Below are 21,481 nucleotides of genomic sequence, written 5' to 3' on the forward strand. Positions count from 1 at the left end.
CCCGATTTGGTAGGACTCCTACTGGCGAACATGCCGATGCTGTCCTAATGTACTTGTTCACAGTTTGATTCAGTCATGGTTTACTTGCTTATGCCATTTAATGTTAATTATTTCAAGTTGTGCCAATTATTTCATATTCAGTTTAATAGGTAAACTGCAAGTGTGCAAACTGGTGAGTCCATGATGTTAATAATTGTGTTCAGATCTACAATTTAAAAAAGGCCACACTGCTCACCTGATTAACCTTGGTCCTGTCATCACTGCTCACCTGATTAACCTTGGCCCCGTTATCATTGCTCACCTGATTAACCTTGGTCCTGTCATCATTGCTCACCTGATTAACCTTGGCCCCGTCATCACTGCTCACCTGATTAACCTTGGCCCTGTCATCACTGCTCACCTGATTAACCTTGGCCCTGTCATCACTGCTCACCTGATTAACCTTGGTCCTGTCATCACTGCTCACCTGATTAACCTTGGCCCTGTCATCACTGCTCACCTGATTAACCTTGGCCCTGTCATCACTGCTCACCTGATTAACCTTGGCCCTGTCATCACTGCTCACCTGATTAACCTTGGCCCTGTCATCACTGCTCACCTGATTAACCTTGGTCCTGTCATCATTGCTCACCTGATTAACCTTGGCCCTGTCATCACTGCTCACCTGATTAACCTTGGCCCTGTCATCACTGCTCACCTGATTAACCTTGGTCCTGTCATCACTGCTCACCTTATTAACCTTGGCCCTGTCATCACTGCTCACCTGATTAACCTTGGTCCTGTCATCATTGCTCACCTGATTAACCTTGGCCCTGTCATCACTGCTCACCTGATTAACCTTGGCCCCGTCATCACTGCTTAGGAGTAGTGATTTTTATCAGTCTATATCCCCATGAAAAGGGTATGTGATTTTTCCATATGAAATTGTCTTATTATAAGCTATCCTTTGAAATTAAGATCTATCTTCAAACTAATGAAAATACATACCCTAAATCAATTATAGGTACATGTATAATGGCTGTATAAAGGTGGCTTTTTCTGAGTACTACTAATTTTCTTCCTTGACAAATTCCATGCTACACCTTTTATCATTTATGAAGATTCCATGTCTCTATCAGTCCTAGTTCTAAAGTTAAATCAGATTATGTTTAAGGTCAGAGGTCAAAGTCACTGAAGTTACTTGACCTTGATACCAATTTGTAGATCCCATCATCTTATTATTTCTGAAGATTCCATCTCTTTATCAGACCTACATGTAGTTCTTAAATAATACCACGTTTATGACCAGATGTCAAGGTCACTGGATCTCTACTAGTTAGTAGATCTGATCATCATTTCTGAAGATTCAATGTCTCTATCAATTCCAGATCTAAAATTCTATGAGATTGTATGTTCAAGGTCATAGGTCACTGGAATCACTAGACCTTGATCTGTAGATCTCATCATCCTTACATCATTTCTGAAGACCCCAGGATTTTATTATATTTGTCAAGTTATATCTGTTGAATTTTGGAATTAATTTTTTCCCGGAGTTCTATGTTGAACCCCAACCCCATTTGATCCCCCAAAATGTACCCTAACCCCCTTCAATCTGAAAACAAAAACATTTCTACACATCTAGATACATTGGTCTATCATATCCTTGAATGTCTATCACCTTCATCAACTGGATACAGAGAACGGTGTTGGCCAGTTTTAGGCGCGAGAAAGAAGCGGAAGAATAATAAGAACTTCGTTTGGGAGACTTAATAAATGTAAATTGATTTAATTCAGCACAGGAATGATGTTACCACCATCATTAATTCAACCTTAGCTGTGACGTCTGATCAAATGAAAGACTACGGACACCCCCACCCACCCCCAATTGACCAAAAAAAACTTTTCCCTGCACATTTCTTCTGGAAAAGAAGAGTTTTAAATGATTTTACTTTTTTTTGCGTTTTTGTGATTATCTCATCCGGAGGGGGGAGGGGGGCACATAACTTCATTTGGAAAAATTCCTAAATTGTTTGGCCAAAAAGAGAAACTGCATTTCTAAGAGCACTTCCCTCAGCATCCTCATGCAAACATCCACATTTTTAGGTTTTATATCGTTTAGCACAATTTCTTTAATCTCAATAACATTACTAGTTCTAATTGTAACGGGGACCGTTACATATGTTCCCCAAACCTCCCCCAATTAAAAAGTGATGTCCTTTTAAATCTATAGCAAAAAATCATTTTATTTTAGTCTTTAATTACATGTAGTACATTCAATATGGTCATTTCAGTACCAAGAAATGAAAGAAAGCGTTGAACGTGCATACACGCGCACGCGTGTATGATTCCGATTTTTTGTTGATGTCGTTCAACAGGCATTTGTATCATATACCCACAGTATGAATTTCATAACGTTTCCACCAAATATAAGGAAGTTATAGCGATTTTAAAATCGTCCAATCAGAAATCAGCACACGTGCATGCACGTGCTGAGCAGTAATTCTAACCACAGCAATTTGTAAGGAGTACCAAGATACATCTAAACCCCTAATATGAATAGAATTTGATGAAAAACAAAAACGTTATCGTCCTTTAAAAATTGAACATTTAAAAAACGTTGCACGCGCATGCGCGTGTGCGTTGGCATTTTTTGTTACACCAACATATAGATACACATATTGTCTACATATGCTGTGAATATCATCTCATTTGCTTCATAAATAAGATAGTTACAAACATTTTAGCATTATCCAATCAAAATGAAGCGCACGTGCATGCGCGTGCAAATTGGTAATTTTGACCATGTAAATCAGTTTAGGGTCTCAATATCTACCTATGATATGAATTTCAAGCCATTTCAATGAACAACAAAAAAGTTAGACTGATTCCAAAGTTAGCGTACAAATTTTGTAATGCGCGTGCACGCGCATGCGTGCGCGTGCTGGCAAAATAACTATTATTTTTCATATGTACAAATGATATACTATCATCCTATTTAGGTTTTATATCGCTTCCTTCAATATTCTGATTTTCCATTTTTTGTACCAAAATTGCAATGCACGTGCGTGCGCGTGCATGCACGTGCAAACAAAATGACTATCACTATGCACATCTACAAACGCTATACTATCATCCTGGAAAGTTTCATATCGATCCCTTTTGTAGTTTCTGAGAACACTACCGGACAAAAAAGTACCGGAGAAAAAGAATAATAATAATAATAATAATAACTAGTTCTAATTGTAACGGGGACCGTTACATATGTTCCCCAAACCTCCCCCAATTAAAAAAGCGATGTCTTTGTGAATCTATAGCAAAAAATCATTTTATTTTAGCCTTTAATTACATGTAGTACGTTCAATATGGTCATTTCAGTACCAAAAAATGAAAGAAAGCGTTGCACGCGCATACACGCGCACGCGTGTATGATTCCGAATTTTTGTTGATGTCGTTCAACAGGCATGTGTATCATATACCCACAGTGTGAATTTCATAACGTTTCCACCAAATATAAGGAAGTTATAGCGATTTTAAAATCGTCCAATCAGAATTCAGCACACGTGCATGCACGTGCTGATCAGTAATTCTAACCACAGCAATTTGTAAGGAGTAACAAGACACATCTAAACCATTAATATCAATAGAATTTGATGAAAAACAAAAACGTTATTGTCCTTTAAAAACTGAGCATTTGAAAAACGTTGCACGCGCATGCGCGTGTTAGTTGGCCTTTTTTATTACAACAATATATAGATACACGTATTGTCTACATATGCTGTGAATATCATCTCATTCGCTTCATAAATAAGATAGTTACAAACGTTTTAGCATTATCCAGTCAAAATGAAGCGCACGTGCATGCGCGTGCAAATTGGTAATTTTGACTATGTAAATCAGTTAAGGGTCTCAATATCTACCTATGATATGAATTTCAAGCCATTTCAATGAACAACAAAAAAGTTAGACTGATTCCAAAGTTAGCGTACAAATTTTGTAATGCGCGTGCACGCGCATGCGTGCGCGTGCTGGCAAAATAACTATTATTTTTCATATGTACAAATGATATACTATCATCCTATTTAAGTTTTATATCGCTTTCTTCAATATTCTGATTTTCCATTTTTTGTACCAAAATTGCAATGCACGTGCGCGCGCGTGCATGCACGTGCAAACAAAATGACTATCACTATGCACATCTACAAACGCTATGCTATCATCCTGGAAAGTTTCATATCGATCCCTTTTGTAGTTTCTGAGAACACTACCGGACAAAAAAGTACCGGAGAAAAAGAATAATAATAATAATAATAAGAAACAGAGTAAAAACAATATGTTCCCAAACTTTGTTTGGGGAACATAATAATAATAATAAGAAACAGAGTAAAAACAATATGTTCCCAAACTTTGTTTGGGGAACATAATAATAGTATGCAAAGTCAGTGGACTTGCACAAAATAATTTTTTAAAGATATATATATATATATTATTTCCCAGAACCTATTCTATAACAATAATGATAGTAATAATAAAATACACCAATTTATAGGGCAGCTGTCAGAAATGGGGCCCTGGCTAAGCCCCCTCATAATTTACCGAGACATTTCCACTTACACAAAATATGAAATCATTAAGTAATTAAATAATTTCATATAATGGACATATAATATTTCTTTTCAGACCATCACAACATGCTTCAAATGCAGGAAAGTTGGTTCAAAGTATTTACACTGGATTGCGTGCGATGGCTGTGGGAAATGGTTTAACCGAAAATGCACCACCCTATCATGCAAGGAACACTTAAAGTTGACAGAGGATTCTGTTTGGAAATGTAACATTTGTATTGTATAGGATGACTGTAACGTTTAGATGTATAGGACTACCTCAGGTGGAAATATATAGACAGTTATGGAAAAATGTACAAGACTTTGTTACATGGTCATGTAAAGTTTATTAAGTATTCAGTATTGTGGTATATAAATAAATGTTTATTCGGTATATACATACATACAAACATACATAGATACCAAGGATAACCCATGAAAGCTCGAAAGCTTATTTCCAATGGGGTCCTTTGATGCACGGAGGTTTGCGCTAGGGGGTCATTTTATGTGGGAGGAAACTGGAGTACCCGGAGGAAACCCACGTGTCCGAGCGGGCGACCGCCATATCCTTTCACTTACAACCTCTGCCGATCACGGGGATCGAACTCTGGTCGCAGCGGTGAGAACGCTACCTCTGCGCTACCCGGACACCCTTCTGTTCAGGTAATGTATTGAAATGTGTTATGTTGAAATGTACAGTTTATAATGGTGTTCGATGGAAATATACAAAATTTCTCCATTTCTTTTTTTTTTATGAATATCAAATTATACAAGCATTATGAGAGTATGGCACCATACCGGTCGCAAAAATTCTTGCAACAATATTTGGAATTCTATATGTAGGTTATGGTACGGTAAAGGGGACAACTAGGGAGCCAGGATAGGAATGGTTGGAAACCAATTACCATTCAGGTACAAGGACTAGACCAGGCAAAGGACAAATGTATAATTAGCCTAATTATGTTTAGGTATTTAACCAAGTCATGAACTTTGAAATGTAGGTGGTCATGAATAATTTAGTTACATTGTTGTATCAATTACTATCCTAGAAGTTTTAATGAGTGTAGTACACTTTTATCTACAGAAATAAGAAACTTGGATATTAACTGATAAGCTGTGGTGGATGAAAGGTGAAGATAACGAACGGTGATCAATCTCATAATTCCTATAAGCAATACAAACTAGATAGTTTGGCAAACACGGACCCCTGGGCACACCAGAGGTGGCTAGGAGGAGTAAACATCCTCTGCCGACCGGTCACACCCGCCGTGAGCCCTATATCCTGATCAGATAAACAGAGTTATCCGTAGCCAAAATCAGTGTGCCAAGAACGGTCTAACAATCGGTATGAAACACGCTAGACAGCATTTGACCCAATCATCGATAGGTTGTACAGTGTATTGACGAACTACATCGTTATAACGACCATAGAATTTGCGAAATGTTTACTTTAACCGAGGCCGTTGAAACCCCTGTACCATCAACTTGTGTGTCAGTAGTTTGCCTCGATTTAAATACTGATCATACGCAGAACAAGGTCTCGAGGATCAAATCAGTTGAGATATATAAACACCATATGCAGGTAATAATGGTTGATTGTTTTCCGCCACACTCAACAATTTTTCAGTTATTTGGAGGCGCCTAATTTTTATTGGTGGAAGAGAGAACCCAGGTACAATGCACCTGGGAAGAGACCACCGACCTTCCGAAAGTAAACTGGGAAACTTTCTCAATTACCGGTGCGAGCGGGATTCAAACCCACGCCGACAAAGGTGAGTCGCTACATAAATATGGGAAGTTGACCATGAATAAGCTAAAATCATCCCGTTCGTCATACAGTTGAGTTGTCAGTTTGCCGTTAGTATGAAGCAGAAGTGGACGACTCTGTGGTGTCTTTTATTTCGAATCGACATATGGATGAAAGTTATTATGGATGTGACTCTATTAGTTCTTATTAACTTTGTAGAGGTGAAATAAAAATGTACCAATTATCAAGTAAATATCTACAAGTACAACAAAAAAAGTCTGAAAAACTAATAATTCACATTTTTTGAAGTCCAAAGGCACAAAATTTTAAGACTTGATCTGTAACATGTTATGGCAAACAGATGGAGTGCATATCTAAAGTCCCCTTCAAGTTCACCGGTAGGGAACTAATGAAAACTGCACATATTTCAGCTTATGGGGTTTCATAAAAATTATCCCCATTTACCGGCATTCTGCATTTAAGTATTAAAACATGTCTTAAACACGTGGTCAACATTCTGAGCAATTGTTCTAGAATGCTTACCTCCATATATAATTATTATACTATCCAGCTGGTGTCCATTTATTCATCTGTAACCAAGTGTACCCTGTGCAACCATTCTAGCCTGGCCTCTCTCTCCCTTCCTCAATTCTATACTTAGAAAATTCAGCTTGTCTCCCTTTAATATAGAGTTGTGACCATCCGTAACCAAGTGTACCCTAGCCTCTCTCTAAATTCCGTTTTCCAAATCTGACAGAGCATGAATGCAATCATAGATATTTCTTATTTTCATTTTCCATATGATTTGTACTGTACCATTTCTGTAATTTTCGTAGTAAAGATATCTATAGCATGTAACCTACGGTACAAAAGTATCACCTCAAAACGGAGTCTTTTTTTCTTGCCATATCTACAATTCAAAGACCTAAAATAAGCTTTGGTCAGGACTGGACAGTACAGAATGGCGGACACCCACAAACACTTTGAGGTAACAAACTCTGTGATGGTATCTAAGCCAACTGACGATCAAGACAGTTTAAGAAATTTAGACATTTCATGATGACAGTGACTTTAACTGACTGCAAGATGACGGTTGTCAAACCAAAGTCGCTTGGGGGAGGGGAGGGGGCAGAGGAAGCAGAAAATCAATGAGAGGACAACAACTGATATTCTTCTTCCCTCGCTTTATACCGATTTGCTATTTCGTGTACAGATTATCATTTTCTCCAAAGTAACTACTATAGCAATTCAACTATCAAGGCTTCAGGGGGTACATGTGTACTGTATATTTCTTTAACCCTTTTCTAACATTATTCAATGGAAGCTTTCTATTTCAAATAGTTGTTAACTGAATAATAGTAACTACATGTATTACAGCTAACCTTCAAAAGTACGTACATCTGTACCGTACTCAACTTGTGCATTCTTTATACCATTCAATAGTCGCTATTTGTGTAGCAAAGAATTGTTTGCTTTATTATTTATTTATTTTTTCATTCTTTATGCCATTCAATAGTTGCTATTTGCTGTAGCAGAGGATTGTTTGCTTTATTTTATTTTGTCATTCTTTATGCCATTCAGTAGTCGCTATTTGTGTAGCAAAGACTTGTTTGCTTTATTATTATTTTTTCCCCATTCTTTATGCCATTCATTGGTCGCTAGTTACTGTAGCAAGTTTTACAAATTCATCACATGAACTACAATGTTAGTGTGCTTTTCTTATGTTGTTTTCAGTTATGTTATATACTGAAAACACTTATTGAAATAAAAATAGTACTAATATTTATGCTGTTTCATTTATTGATAGAGGAAACAAGACATTTTACGCATCTGAGATTTATTAACTTGATTAAAATTTCACAAAACTATTTATCTATTACACCAAAGATTTGTAGTACTCATAAAACAGTGAACAAATTTAAGAAAGAATAATTCAAACCAGTATTACATGGGGGGAGGATACGAACAAAAACTTCGGTGATAGATTTTGCTAGAGTTATTGTTCTTTGAAGCATCGTTAATGCGATAATTGAACACAATTTTCTATCTTTACAATCACAATTTAGCATTTTCCTGTTAACATTGAACATATATAAACTTTATGTGCTTTAATGTATACGTTGGAATGGGAATTTCGGTAGTTGGTGCATTTCGCTAAATCACGGACATTTCGGTAATTTGGGGTACTCAAAATTCTTACATCAAGGGTCCAAGCGTTTTCAAACACATTTAAAATAAGTGTTCTACACTTTTAGAAATAGAAATCCATAGAATGTCTTTACATACATAGGTGAGGCAGTTTCCCTTATTCCTAGCAAAAACATACCATGTATGTGTTACAAAACTTCATAATACACAATTAAAAAATATGCACTTTCCCATCAACAAGCGGAATTAAAGGATAATTCATCATCAGGGTCTGTAAATTTCAATCTGACGACCAATTATATTATCAAGTGCTTTAGTCAAACAGGGACAACTAAATCTCTTATGTATGCTAAGTGTTTTCAAGAGTTGTAGGATTTCGCCCAACCAAAGTGTTCTAACAGGTAGGGGGAAAATGACATTAATAACTCATCTTCAGTGGAAATGGTTTGGAGACAGGCGGTTATTTTTCTAAATATAACATAGTGTTACTTTCAGGCTTATTCCTCCCCAGCCAGACGGGTGTGTCCAGTGAACACAGCTTGATCTGGTGTAGGTTAGAAAGAAATTCAATTGTTTCATTAAAAGTTTGTAATTCTATGATGATGTTATTGTACAAATATAGTATTTTCATTTTATTATCTAGTGCATTTTTATGGCTTTGGTCCTTTGGCTTTAATACTTTCTTTTTTACAAACAGATAAAACAGAAAAATTGAAATTGAATGTGTAAATTTCAATCTGACGACCAATTATATTATCAAGTGCTTTAGTCAAAGAGGAACAACTAAATCTCTATGTATGCCAAGTGTTTTCAAGAGTTGTAGAATTTCGCCCAACCCAAGTGTTCTAACAAGGAGGGGGAAATGACATTAATAACTCATCTTCAGTATCAGAACTAGTGTTAATATTATAAGAATTTGTTGACAAACTGTTAAGTATCCCGTCTATTAAGAAGATTTTTATTGGAAGTTTATTTAGAAGACTCATTAGTGACAACATGCTTTCAGCAAAATATAATTCAGTAGTTAGTGATGTTAACAACGTTCTTCAACGTATTTATTGAATGTCCAAAATGGTTACTTTCCGGAAATTCGGGGGTTTGATAAAACCAACGAAACATATATGGCAGGAGAATGTAATTTCTTTGAACAGTGAAGCTTTGAAAATTTACACTATGCAAATTCTTTTTGCAGTAAGATATAAAACATAATTCAATTTTAAAGTATACGTGCAGTCAATACATTGAAAATGGTTTGGAGACAGGTGGTTATTTTTCTAAATATAACATAGTAAATTGTTAGAACTTAAAGTAAGGTTACTTTCAGGATTATTCCTCCCCAGCCAGACGGGTGTGTCCAGTGAATACAGCTTAATCTGGTGTAGGTTAGGAAGAAATTCAATTGTTTCATTAAAAGTTTGTAATTCTCTGATAATGTTATTGTACAAATATAGTATTTTCATGTTTTTTTATCTAGTGCATTTTTATGGCTTTGGTCCTTTGGCTTTAATACTTTCTTTTTTACAAACAGATAAAACAGAAAAATTGAAATTGGGTGTGTAAATTTCAATCTGACGACCAATTATATTATAAAGTGCTTTAGTCAAACAGGGACAACTAAATCTCTATGTATGCCAAGTGTTTTCAAGAGTTGTAGAATTTCGCCCAACCAAAGTGTTCCAACAAGTAGGGGGAAATGACATTAATAACTCATCTTCAGTATCAGAACTAGTGTTAGGATTACAAGAATTTGTTGACAAACTGTTAAATATCCCGTCTATTAAGAAGATTTTTATTGGAAGTTTATTTAGAAGACTCATTAGTGACAACATGCTTCCAGCAAAATATAATTCAGTAGTTAGTGATGTTAACAACGTTCTTCAACGTATTTATTGAATGTCCAAAATGGTTACCTCCTGGAAATTCGGGAGTTTGATAAAACCAACGAAACATATATGGCAGGACAATGTAATTTCTTTGAACAGTGAAGCTTTGAAAATTTACAGTCTGCAAATTCTTTTTGCAGTAAGATTTAAAACATACTTCAGTTTTAAAGTATCTTCCTTCAACGTGCAGTCAATACTGCAACGAAACATATATGGCAGGACAATGAAATTCCTTTGAACAGTGAAGCTTTGAAAATTTACACTATACAAATTCTTTTTGCAGTAAGATCTAAAACATAATTCAGTTTTAAAGTATCTTCCTTGAACGTGCAGTCAATACATTGAAAATGGTTTAGAGACAAGTGGTTATTTATTTTTCTAAATATAACATAGTAAATTGTTTAAACTTAAAGTAAGGTTACTTTCAGGCTTATTCCTCCCCAGCCAGACGGGTGTGTCCAGTGAATACAGCTTGATCTGGTGTAGGTTAGGAAGAAATTCAATTGTTTCATTAAAAGTTTGTAATTCTCTGATAATGTTATTGTACAAATATAGTATTTTCATGTTTTTTTTATCTAGTGCATTTTTATGGCTTTGGTCCTTTGGCTTTAATACTTTCTTTTCTACAAACAGATAAAACAGAAAAATTGAAATTGGGTGTGTAAATTTCAATCTGACGACCAATTATATTATCAAGTGCTTTAGTCAAACAGGGACAACGAAATCTCTATGTATGCCAAGTGTTTTCAAGAGTTGTAGAATTTCGCCCAACCAAAGTGTTCTAACAAGTAGGGGAAAATGACATTAATAACTCATCTTCAGTATCAGAACTAGTGTTAGGATTACAAGAATTTGTTGACAAACTGTTAAGTGTTCCGTCTATTAAGAAGATTTTTATTGGAAGTTTATTTAGAAGACTCATTAGTGACAACATGCTTTCAGCAAAATATAATTCAGTAGTTAGTGATGTTAACAACGTTCTTCAACGTATTTATTGAATGTCCAAAATGGTTACCTCCTGGAAATTCGGAGGTTTGATAAAACCAACGAAACATATATGGCAGGAGAATGGAATTTCTTTTAACAGTGACGCTTTGAAAATTTACACTATGCAAATACTTTTTGCAGTAAGATCTAAAACATAATTCAGTTTTAAAGTATCTTCCTTCAATGTGCAGTCAATAGATTGAAAATAGTTTGGAGACAAGTGGTTATTTATTTTTCTAAACATAACATAGTAAATTGTTAAAACTTAAAGTAAGGTTACTTTCAGGCTTATTCCTCCCCAGCCAGACGGGTGTGTCCAGTGAATACAGCTTGATCTGGTGTAGGTTAGGAAGAAATTCAATTGTTTCATTAAAAGTTTGTAATTCTCTAATAATGTCATTGTACAAACATAGTATTTTCAATTTTTTTATCTAGTGCAAGGTGAAGATAACGAACAGTGATCAATCTCATAACTCCTACAAGCAATACAAAATAGATAGTTGGGCAAACACGGACCCCTGGACACACCAGAGGTGGGATCAGGTGCCTAGGAGGAGTAAGCATCCCCTGTTGACCGGTCACACCCGCCGTGAGCCCCATATCCTGATCAGGTAAACGGAGTTATCCGCAGTCAAAATCAGTGTGCCAAGAACGGCTTAACAATCGGTATGAAACACGTCAGACAGCATTTGACCCAATGCGAGGTTGTATTTTTATGGCTTTGGTCCTTTGGCTTTAATACTTTCTTTTTTACAAACAGATAAAACAGAACAATTGAAATTGGATGTGTAAATTTCAATCTGACGACCCATTATATTATCAAGTGCTTTAGTCAAACAGGGACAACTAAATCTCTATGTATGCCAAGTGTTTTCAAACGTTGTAGAATTTCGCCCAACCAATGTGTTCTAACAAGTAGGGGAAGATGACATTAATATCTCATCTTCAGTATCAGAACTAGTGTTAATATTATAAGAATTTGTTGACAAACTGTTAAATATCCCGTCTATTAAGAAGATTTTTATTGGAAGTTTATTTAGAAGATTCATTAGTGACAACATGCTTTCTGCAAAATATAATTCAGTAGTTAGTGATGTTAACAACGTTCTTCAACGTATTTATTGAATGTCCAAAATGGTTACTTTCTGGAAATTCAGGGGTTTGATAAAACCATCGAAACATATATGGCAGGACAATGGAATTTCTTTGAACAGTGAAGCATTGAAAATGTACACTATGCAAATTCTTTTTCCAGTAAGATCTAAAACATAATTCAGTTTTAAAGTATCTTCCTTCAATGTGCAGTCAATACAGTGGAAATGGTTTGGAGACCGGTGGTTATTTATTTTTCTACATATAACACAGTAAATTGTTAAAACTTAAAGTAAGGTTACTTTCAGGCTTATTCCTTCCCAGCCAGACGGGTGTGTCCAGTGAATACAGCTTGATCTGGTGTAGGTTAAAAGAAATTCAATTGTTTCATTAAAAGTTTGTAATTCTCTGATAATGTTATTGTACAAATATAGTATTCTCATTTTTTTTTTATCTAGTGCATTTTTATGGCTTTGGTCCTTTGGCTTTAATACTTTCTTTTTCACAAACATAGATAAAACTGAAAAATTGAAATTGGGTGTGTAAATTTCAATCTGACGACCAATTATATTATCAAGTGCTTTAGTCAAACAGGGACAACTAAATCTCTATGTATGCCAAGTGTTTTCAAGAGTTGTAGAATTTCGCCCAACCAAAGTGTTCCAACAAGTAGGGGAAAATGACATTAATAACTCATCTTCAGTATCAGAACTAGTGTTAATATTATAAGAATTTGTTGACAAACTGTTAAGTATCCCGTCTATTAAGAAGATTTTTATTGGAAGTTTATTTAGAAGACTCATTAGTGACAACATGCTTCCAGCAAAATATAATTCAGTAGTTAGTGATGTTAACAACGTTCTTCAACGTATTTATTGAATGTCCAAAATGGTTACTTTCTGGAAATTCGGGGGTTTGATAAAACCAACGAAACATATATGGCAGGACAATGGAATTTCTTTGAACAGTGAAGCTTTGAAAATTTACACTATGCAAATTCTTTTTGCAGTAAGATCTAAAACACAATTCATTTTTAAAGTATCTTCCTTCAACGTGCAGTCAATACATTAATAGATCTTTATTGGAAATGGTTTGGAGACAGGTGGTGGTTTTAAATGGATTATTTTTTCTCTCTAAATATAACATAGTAAATTGTTAGAACTTAAGAGTAGGGTTACTTTTAGGCTTTTCCTCTCCCGCCAGACGGGTGTGTTCAGTGAATACAGCGTCAACTTCGATCAATGAATTTACAGTTGTACGTGTACATGAGTAAGAATTCCAACAATCAATCAACTGAATGATGCCTCCCTGTCCAGGCAGTGTTTTAAATTCATAAATTTGTCATCTAACAAGTCGGTAAAATGAAGAGCCTACCTTTGTTTGAACTGCCGTCTTGTTTTGTCCAATCTTGTACATGATCATGACAGTGGTTACATGTACATCTGGACAATCATCAGATGTCCTAACAAGAGGCCCAGGGGCCTTATAGGTCACCTGAATATCATGTAACAACCTTCCAATGTTTGAATTAGGTTTGTGTTTAAATATAAGAATTTTACTTTTGGATGGAAGAAACATTGAATAGCTATGTGGTCATGAAGTACATGTGTCATTTTTATGTTCAATCAATAATCCTTTTTTAAAAACCTAGGTCTGAGACATCATAAAGAAAAGGGTTATTTACTCCTTAGATAAAACCAATATAAGAAGATTTTCAAAGAATTTCTACATTTTCACTATATGACCAATAGAGCCCCACCCTAACACAAGAACCCCTTGCCCCAGGGGCCATGAATTTCATAATTTTGGTAGAGGGCTCAACGCTCATTATAATTATGCCCACAGTTTGGCTTTTTGATGTCCAGGAGTAAAGAAGAAGATTTTTTAAAATTACACTCATTTTGATGGGTTTTGCCCCACCCCTCAGGCCCCAGGGGGGCAGGGACCACGAATTTCACAATTTTTGTTTCCCTCCACCCACAGATGCTATCTGCCAAAATTGGTTGAAATTGGTTCAGGGGTTTCAGAGAAGAAGCTGAAAATGTTCAAATGTTAACGCACGACGAACGACGACGGACAAAAACAGAAGATTTTCAAAGAAATATTGCATTTTCACTATATAATCAATCACCCCCGCCTTTGCACCAGAACCCCTGACCCAGGGGCCATAAATTTCAGTTTTGAAAGAAGCATCCTTGATCATCATTATCATACTATTAGTTTGTCTACTTAATACCCAGCAGCAGAGGAGAAGATTTTCAAAGAAATAAAATGCATTTTCACTATATGATCAATAGGGCCCCACCCTAATACCAGAACCCCTGACCCAGGGGCCATGAATTTCACAATTTTGAAAGAGGCATCCTTGATCATCATAACCATGCTATTGGTTTGTCTACTTAATACCCAAGGACAGAGAAGAAGATTTTCAAAGAAATAATGCATTTTCACTATATGACTTATAGAACCCCACCCTAGCACCAGAACCCCTGATCCAGGGGCCATGAATTTCACAATTTTGAAAGAGGCATCCTTGCTCATCATTACTATGCTATTAGTTTGTCTACTTAATACCCAGAGACAGAGAATATTTTCAAAGAATTTCTACATTTTCACTATATGACCAATAGAGCCCCACTCTAACACAAGAACCCCTGCCCCAGGGGCCATGAATTTCACAATTTTGGTGGAGGGCTCAACGCTCATTATAATTATGCCCACAGTTTGGCTTCTTGATGTCCAGGAGTAAAGAAGAAGATTTTTTAAAATTACACTCATTTTGATGGTTTTTGCCCCACCCCTCAGGCCCCAGGGGGGCAGGGACCACGAATTTCACAATTTTTGTTCCCCTCCACTCACAGATGCTATATACCAAAATTGGTTGAAATTGGTTCAGGGGTTTCAGAGAAGAAGCTGAAAATGTTCAAATGTTAACGCACGACGATGGACAAAAACAGATAGCAATAGGTCACCTGAATGATTCAGGTGACCTAAAAAGGTCCCATGTTATCAATCTGATTAAAATCAGATCCTCGATCCGCTCCTTTATTTCTTTTGATTTGTCGCTACTCGAGTAGCGACAAATCAAAAGAAATAAAGGAGCGGATCGAGGATCTGATTTTAATCAGATTGCCATGTTATATGACTGATCCTAGTTTTACAGAAGAGAAAACTTAATGTTTTAATTCAGAAATGAAATACAATAATGATTTTAATTTGGACAAATATATTTATCCATTTACATGTTCATCATTCATTACAACTTTCAGATGAGCGTCTCAGATAAGCTTTTCATTTTGAAAAAGATTTTTATATAAATAGCAATGTATCATGCAAAGAATCTTTTACTTTTTATTTGATGAGAGGTATTTCTAAACTTTTTTTTACAGGGATGGGACACGTGATCCATTACTTGCAGCAACTTTTATCAAATCTCAATGTTTTAAACAGATTTCCAATATCAATATTGGAGGGATCAGGTTCAATGTTTTGTTTTTAATGCTGGTGGCGTTTTATTTATCTTAGAAAACATATTTTACAATATTTGACGTCTTCCAATGATTCCCTTAATTTTATTTAGCATTCTATTGCTTATACTTTACAAAACCACTTCATTTCATGTATTTTATCGAGGTAAGCTACTGACAAACAAGTTGATGGTACAGGGATTTCAACAGTCTCGATTGAAGTCAGCATTTCGCAAATTCTATGGTCGTTATAACGATCTAGTTCGTCAATACAACCTCGCATTGGGTCAAATGCTGTCTGACGTGTTTCATACCGATTGTTAAGCCGTTCTTGGCACACTGATTTTGACTGCGGATAACTCCGTTTACATGATCAGGATATAGGGCTCACGGCGGGTGTGACCAGTCAACAGGGAATGCTTACTCCTCCTAGGCACCTGATCCCACCTCTGTGGCGTGTCCAATTAGCATATTTTTGGTCCTTTTCTGCCAAATACCGATTTAGAGAATGATATTGCCATTTTTATAATGACCCCAACTGTACCATCCTTAAATAAATCTACATGTGTTTGAGGGTCAAATGCGACAAACTTTTCCAGCTTTTTATTCAATAAAATGATAGATTGATGAACAAATATAAGCCTTGCCCACCAAATAACACATTTGTAGAGAGATTTGTGGGCAGGTTGGTTGATTGATTGTTTTTCGCCACACTCAACAATTTTTCAGTTATAAGGTGGCGCCCAGTTTTTATTGGTGGAAGAGAGAACCCACATACAATGTACCTGGGAAGAGACCACGGACAAGAAAATGAAGGGCATACCAACGCAATTTTTCTACTGTAGAAAGCTTTGTGATTCATAGGGAGAATGGAACATGCGAGTGTTTAGATATGAAGACCAATTCAGAGAAGAAGCAAATTGAACGAAACCATGCATCGCACAAAAGAAGAAGGAAGAGAAGGTTAAGCTATAAGAGCAGCACTTACAACTGATTAACGAAAGAAGAAAAAAAACGTTCAGAAAACTAAAGAAAGGAAAAGATGGTAAATGATGCAGCAGAATTTATCTAAGAGGATGGCTTATGGTGTGTACTGGTGTTGTGGACAGTAAAGTGGGACAGGACAGTTCAAGAAGGTAGGAAAATGAAATCTGGAAGGAAAAAAAGTACGTTAGATGGACAAGAGGATGAAAGAGCTAAATGAATTCAATTTAATATGGTATTCTTGAAAATAAAAAATAAATCATCAGGCTTCATAAAGAGGAGAAAAGTAGGAAAACCACAATGCCAGACTCAAGGAGTGTAGTTAACAAGTATATCATAAATACATGGACAACCAATGAATCGGAGAACATCGGTTGGAAAGGACAGGTTAATTCAAAGATGGAATGTTTATAGTATATTTTGATAATGGATGTAAATCCTTTGGAACCACTAAATCTAATTTTTACAATGTACACCATACTGGTGTTATAGAAAACCACAGATAAGAAACTAATATAAATATCCCAATTCAAAATCCTATATTGATTGGTTTACTTGCCATTGGACATGTCATTCATGTTTAAAAATACGCCAAGTATTCTGTCATATGAATCACTCGTGTGAGCATTGCTATCCATACCCGCCCGTCATACCTCGTCAAGTTATGAAAAATAGTTGATCTCAGAAACTGCTGATCCATCTTATTCCGAAATTGATGTGTGACATCTCTCGGCTGTTAGCATTATGGGGAATATAAAAATTGAATAACCGTACACTACCATATCAGGAAAAACACCAGAATTGCCTAGCTACAGGTTGCCGCCATTGTGGACACCCAAAGTTGTGCGGAGAAGAAAAGTTGACAGGAGATCTGATTGGTCATTAACAGAAAATCTTTGTGATGGAATTTAATAGTGAAATATAAGTGATAAAAATGACAGGTGACATAACAGAATATGTAGAAAGATACGGAAGTTATAAGGGAAGATCTGAGTGGAGAGGTGATATTTGGATGGTCAATTTCATTCAGTGCGGATCTACACTAGTTGTAAACAGGCCAAAATTTGAAGGAAAAACGCAACGGCAAGCCATATATTTTTTGGTGGAATTTTGAAGGGGAGATGATGAACTTTGCTGAATGGTGACTGATTTTTTGAAAATTGGCTTAATAAATAATTGACAGTGATTGGAATTTGTATGGAAGTCTATGGGAAAACATTTGGTGGTGTTTATCCTATACTGAGGTAGCGAGAACCAGTTTATGAGGTAAGTGTAAGAAAGTAGTGCATTTTTAGCGCCATTTGTCAGTTTTACAATAAAATGGATGCATTTTTTGCTAATTTGAAAGAAAAAGTAAATCGTAAAAGTGTACGGGGCCCCCAAGGGGGCACCTGCATCATTTGGAGGGGTAGGATTTCCCCCTCTGGCTATGGGCTACAAACTGTCTACTGGCCAGAGGAGGGAAGAAAGGTGGAAAAGGCCCACAGAGTTGCCCTTATGGCAGAGTGGAAACTGACTCTGAGTCAGTTTCCACGTGACAATGTAGAATGTAGCCACCTCTGCCATACCAAGCTGTGTGTGAACCCCCAGCATTTGGTAGTGGAGTCCCACTCTATCAACCAGGAGAGGATTCACTGCCAGTTGCAGGGGGTGTGCAGCAAGTCACACATGCGCTGGTGCATTTTATGTAATTATATGTATTTTACATGTAAATTTCATTTCATTTAGCATATTTAGATGGTGGTTTTGAATAGCTGTGCTCAATTTTTTTGCATAATTTCTGCTCTTTTGATGATTTTGAAAGCATCATATTTTTTCTATAGTTTACTTCTTCCTGATGTTGTTCATAAAGTTTATACAATTTTCTTCTTCTAATTACTCTGGTATTTCTATACTTTTTAGATTTTTGGTACATTTTTTGTCTTTCATAATTATTTTGAATATTTTTCAGAGATTGGCTAACCCTCCCCCCCCCCCCCCCCTCTGGGATAGGAGCACATAAGGCCTTTAGGGATTCCCCAGGACCATTATTTGTACTGTGAGCTGCATTGTGAGCCCGACCATGAAAGTTGCGTGCAAAGGTGACATTCTTGGGTAGTGAACGCCTTAGACGTCGATTAAAGCTCTCCACTTTCTGTGTATTGCTATTTAGAATGGATTTGTCAAGCACTGACGGAGCAAGCCGTTTATTGACACAGGCTCTACGAATCCTTGCATTGGCCCTGGAGTAAGGAATTCTAAAGTTTTCATCAAGGTAAGCACTTTTACTAAGCCAATTCTTCTTACCACCCTTGCAGACTAAAGAGTTTTTTGCATAAGGCATGTTCACCCATGTAGCAACAAATTATAGCATCACTTGCATAAGAGAGCTGCTTCTTAATTTTGCCCGCATGACCTGTACACTTTATTTGTGCCTGGTTTATTTCACCAGTGCACCTGTCTGTAAAATCTATGGCATAGTTATGTAGTTTATTTTTCTCTGCTTTTGAATTTCTGGGCATGATTTTCTGTACAGATTGGTCTTTTTTGATGGCCTTTTCTGACATTTTCGGCAAGATGCCGTGTGTCGAGAAAATGTCTCAGTTTGTCCTGCAGCTTGCCTTCAGCATGCAAAGACTTTGCGGCCTTGTATATCGTGCTGTCAGGATCTGATGTTATGTACTTGACACATAAATCATTCTTGAGAAGGTCTTCCATGCCTTCCTTGGCCCAGGTGAATTCATCACCGATGTTTTTGGCCATAGGTATATTCGCCCCACATGTCTGCTCAGTGCACACATGACTGGGATTGTTCTTGAGATGTTGTCCTTTGGGGCATATTTTGTTTTTAGTTACTAAAGATATTATTTCGTGACTACTGATCACATTCTCTGCAATTGAGAAGACGGTTTGTGTAGCTGGCTGGAAGGGGTTTCCCCTACCCCAGAATATAGGGCGTTATTATACATCCCGTCGCACTGAATTCCTATGGTTTTTGGACTTTTGGCCCCCCTCAATTTATTAATATCAACTAATTTCTTACATCTTTTTTCATATCAGACTTGTTTAAGGTGATTACTTTTTGCATAATGGTGTTGCTTGTTTTTTGTAGAGAAGACTCGGCTGGAGGTGGGGTGTTGATTGACATGAGGATTTTACGAAGAGAAGAACTGCCAATGGGGGTTTGACTGAGACCTATTTGTAGGCCATAGTTTATTGCTGCTGCTTTCCTTCCCCTGGAACCGGATTCTACTTCGACATAGAGGCTATACATTTTGGACACGTAGGTGCAGGTGTTACATTTAAGCCGTAACCTAGTGCCCAGGCCACGCCTCTCTTCAGAGTCCAAGTCCCAGGTTAGGTCACCATCACAGCCTGGATTGGCCCGCCCATGTTCTTTGAACTCTGCGTTGAACATGCCACATGTCTTTTCCAGATGCAGCAGTCTGTAGGAGTCATTTTCACACCTGCCGAAATCAGTTATGTACCTGATTACTTCCTAACCAGGCAAGTTCATTTTCAGAAATTAGAGTTACTTCCCTTTGACTATACTTGTTCTCAAAGTTGAGTCAAGAGGCTCATCACAGTCCCTAATAACTGTTTTTTTGTAACTTTCTCTTCATATGAATGAACAATTATTGTAATGTTGCTATAATTTAGAGAGTTTATTAATTATAAAATTAATTAAGCTAATTAAATTTACAGGATCTTAGGGATACCCCTTATTTCAGCCAATTTGGCCATATGTGGGCCTATTCTGAGAATTAGAAAAAATATTTTCTACTCAAAGAGGTTTTGTTTCATAATTTAAGAAAGTTAGAAGAATTGTAATCGTTACCCTGAGGATTCAGCCTGATTTAAAGTCTCATGGTTTCCTTCCTTTTTCAGGGGTCTTGGCCGAAGCAGTCGGTGGCACCCAGGCCTGAGCATCATTTCCTGCTCCTCGCACAGAGAGGGTGGATGCGTCACCAGTTGTAGGGTTTCCCTGTCAACTCTCGTGAATGGTGCAGGTGAGTTTTCTTTTCTTTTTTTTTTTCATGTAATTTCCCCTTGTTGTGAGGCACATATTTTGGCTTAAAACCATAATTATTCCCTTTTTTGAATTTTCCCATCTTTGAAAACTGACATAATTCTGCTAGGAATATTCTGTCTGAAGTGAAATTCACTTGTGATGTGCTTTTTCCAGTGCTCTATCAGCATCATGTCAAGTTTAAGTGATATCGTGTAATAATTTATTATCATGATAGGAATTAGCAAGCAACTCTCACTGCAAAATGTATCTGAGTTAAAGAGGGTAGTGACAGTTTTACTGCTACAGAGAAACAACACTACTAGATCAGATTACCCCTCATATGTTTTGATAACCTTCTATTAATTGGCTGTCAGCAGCTTAGTGAATTCATTCTGTATTGGAAAAGTAAATGCATTTTGAAAGCATTTTTCCTTGATAAATTAAGATTTTTTGGCCATTTTTTCAAAAACCGGGTAGAATGTACCCTGAATATGTAAATTACATGTGAATCCTCACATCCTCTTGAAAACATAAAAAAATAAGACTGTTATTTACATTTTTTTTACTTCAATAAGCACTGTAAAAAGTCATTATAAAGTTGA

General features: G+C 36.4%; 1 protein-coding gene across 1 annotated transcript; it reads right to left on the reverse strand.

Moving 5' to 3' along the window:
• Nucleotides 1-205: 205 nt before the first annotated feature.
• Nucleotides 206-19,630, reverse strand: LOC130051429 (uncharacterized). Its single transcript, XM_056153356.1, has 3 exons — nucleotides 19,433-19,630; nucleotides 18,406-18,500; nucleotides 206-854 (listed from the first exon to the last, which is right to left on the reverse strand). The coding sequence occupies exons 1-3, from the start codon at nucleotides 19,628-19,630 to the stop codon at nucleotides 206-208; spliced, it is 942 nt and encodes a 313-aa protein (XP_056009331.1).
• Between the last annotated feature and the right edge of the window lie 1,851 nt (nucleotides 19,631-21,481).

Source organism: Ostrea edulis, chromosome 2, assembly GCF_947568905.1.
Source record: "Ostrea edulis chromosome 2, xbOstEdul1.1, whole genome shotgun sequence".
NCBI classification, from domain to species: domain Eukaryota; kingdom Metazoa; phylum Mollusca; class Bivalvia; order Ostreida; family Ostreidae; genus Ostrea; species Ostrea edulis.

Excerpts from the sequence above, each read along its gene's own strand:
- LOC130051429 (XM_056153356.1), bottom strand. The coding sequence starts at position 19,630 with ATGGCCAAAAACATCGGTGATGAATTCACCTGGGCCAAGGAAGGCATG. Across the intron at positions 18,501-19,432 it reads CACGGCATCTTGCCGAAAAT|AGTGGGACTCCACTACCAAA; the intron begins GTCAGAAAAGGC and ends CCTGGTTGATAG. Across the intron at positions 855-18,405 it reads CACGTGGAAACTGACTCAGA|TGATGACGGGGCCAAGGTTA; the intron begins GTCAGTTTCCAC and ends ACTCCTAAGCAG.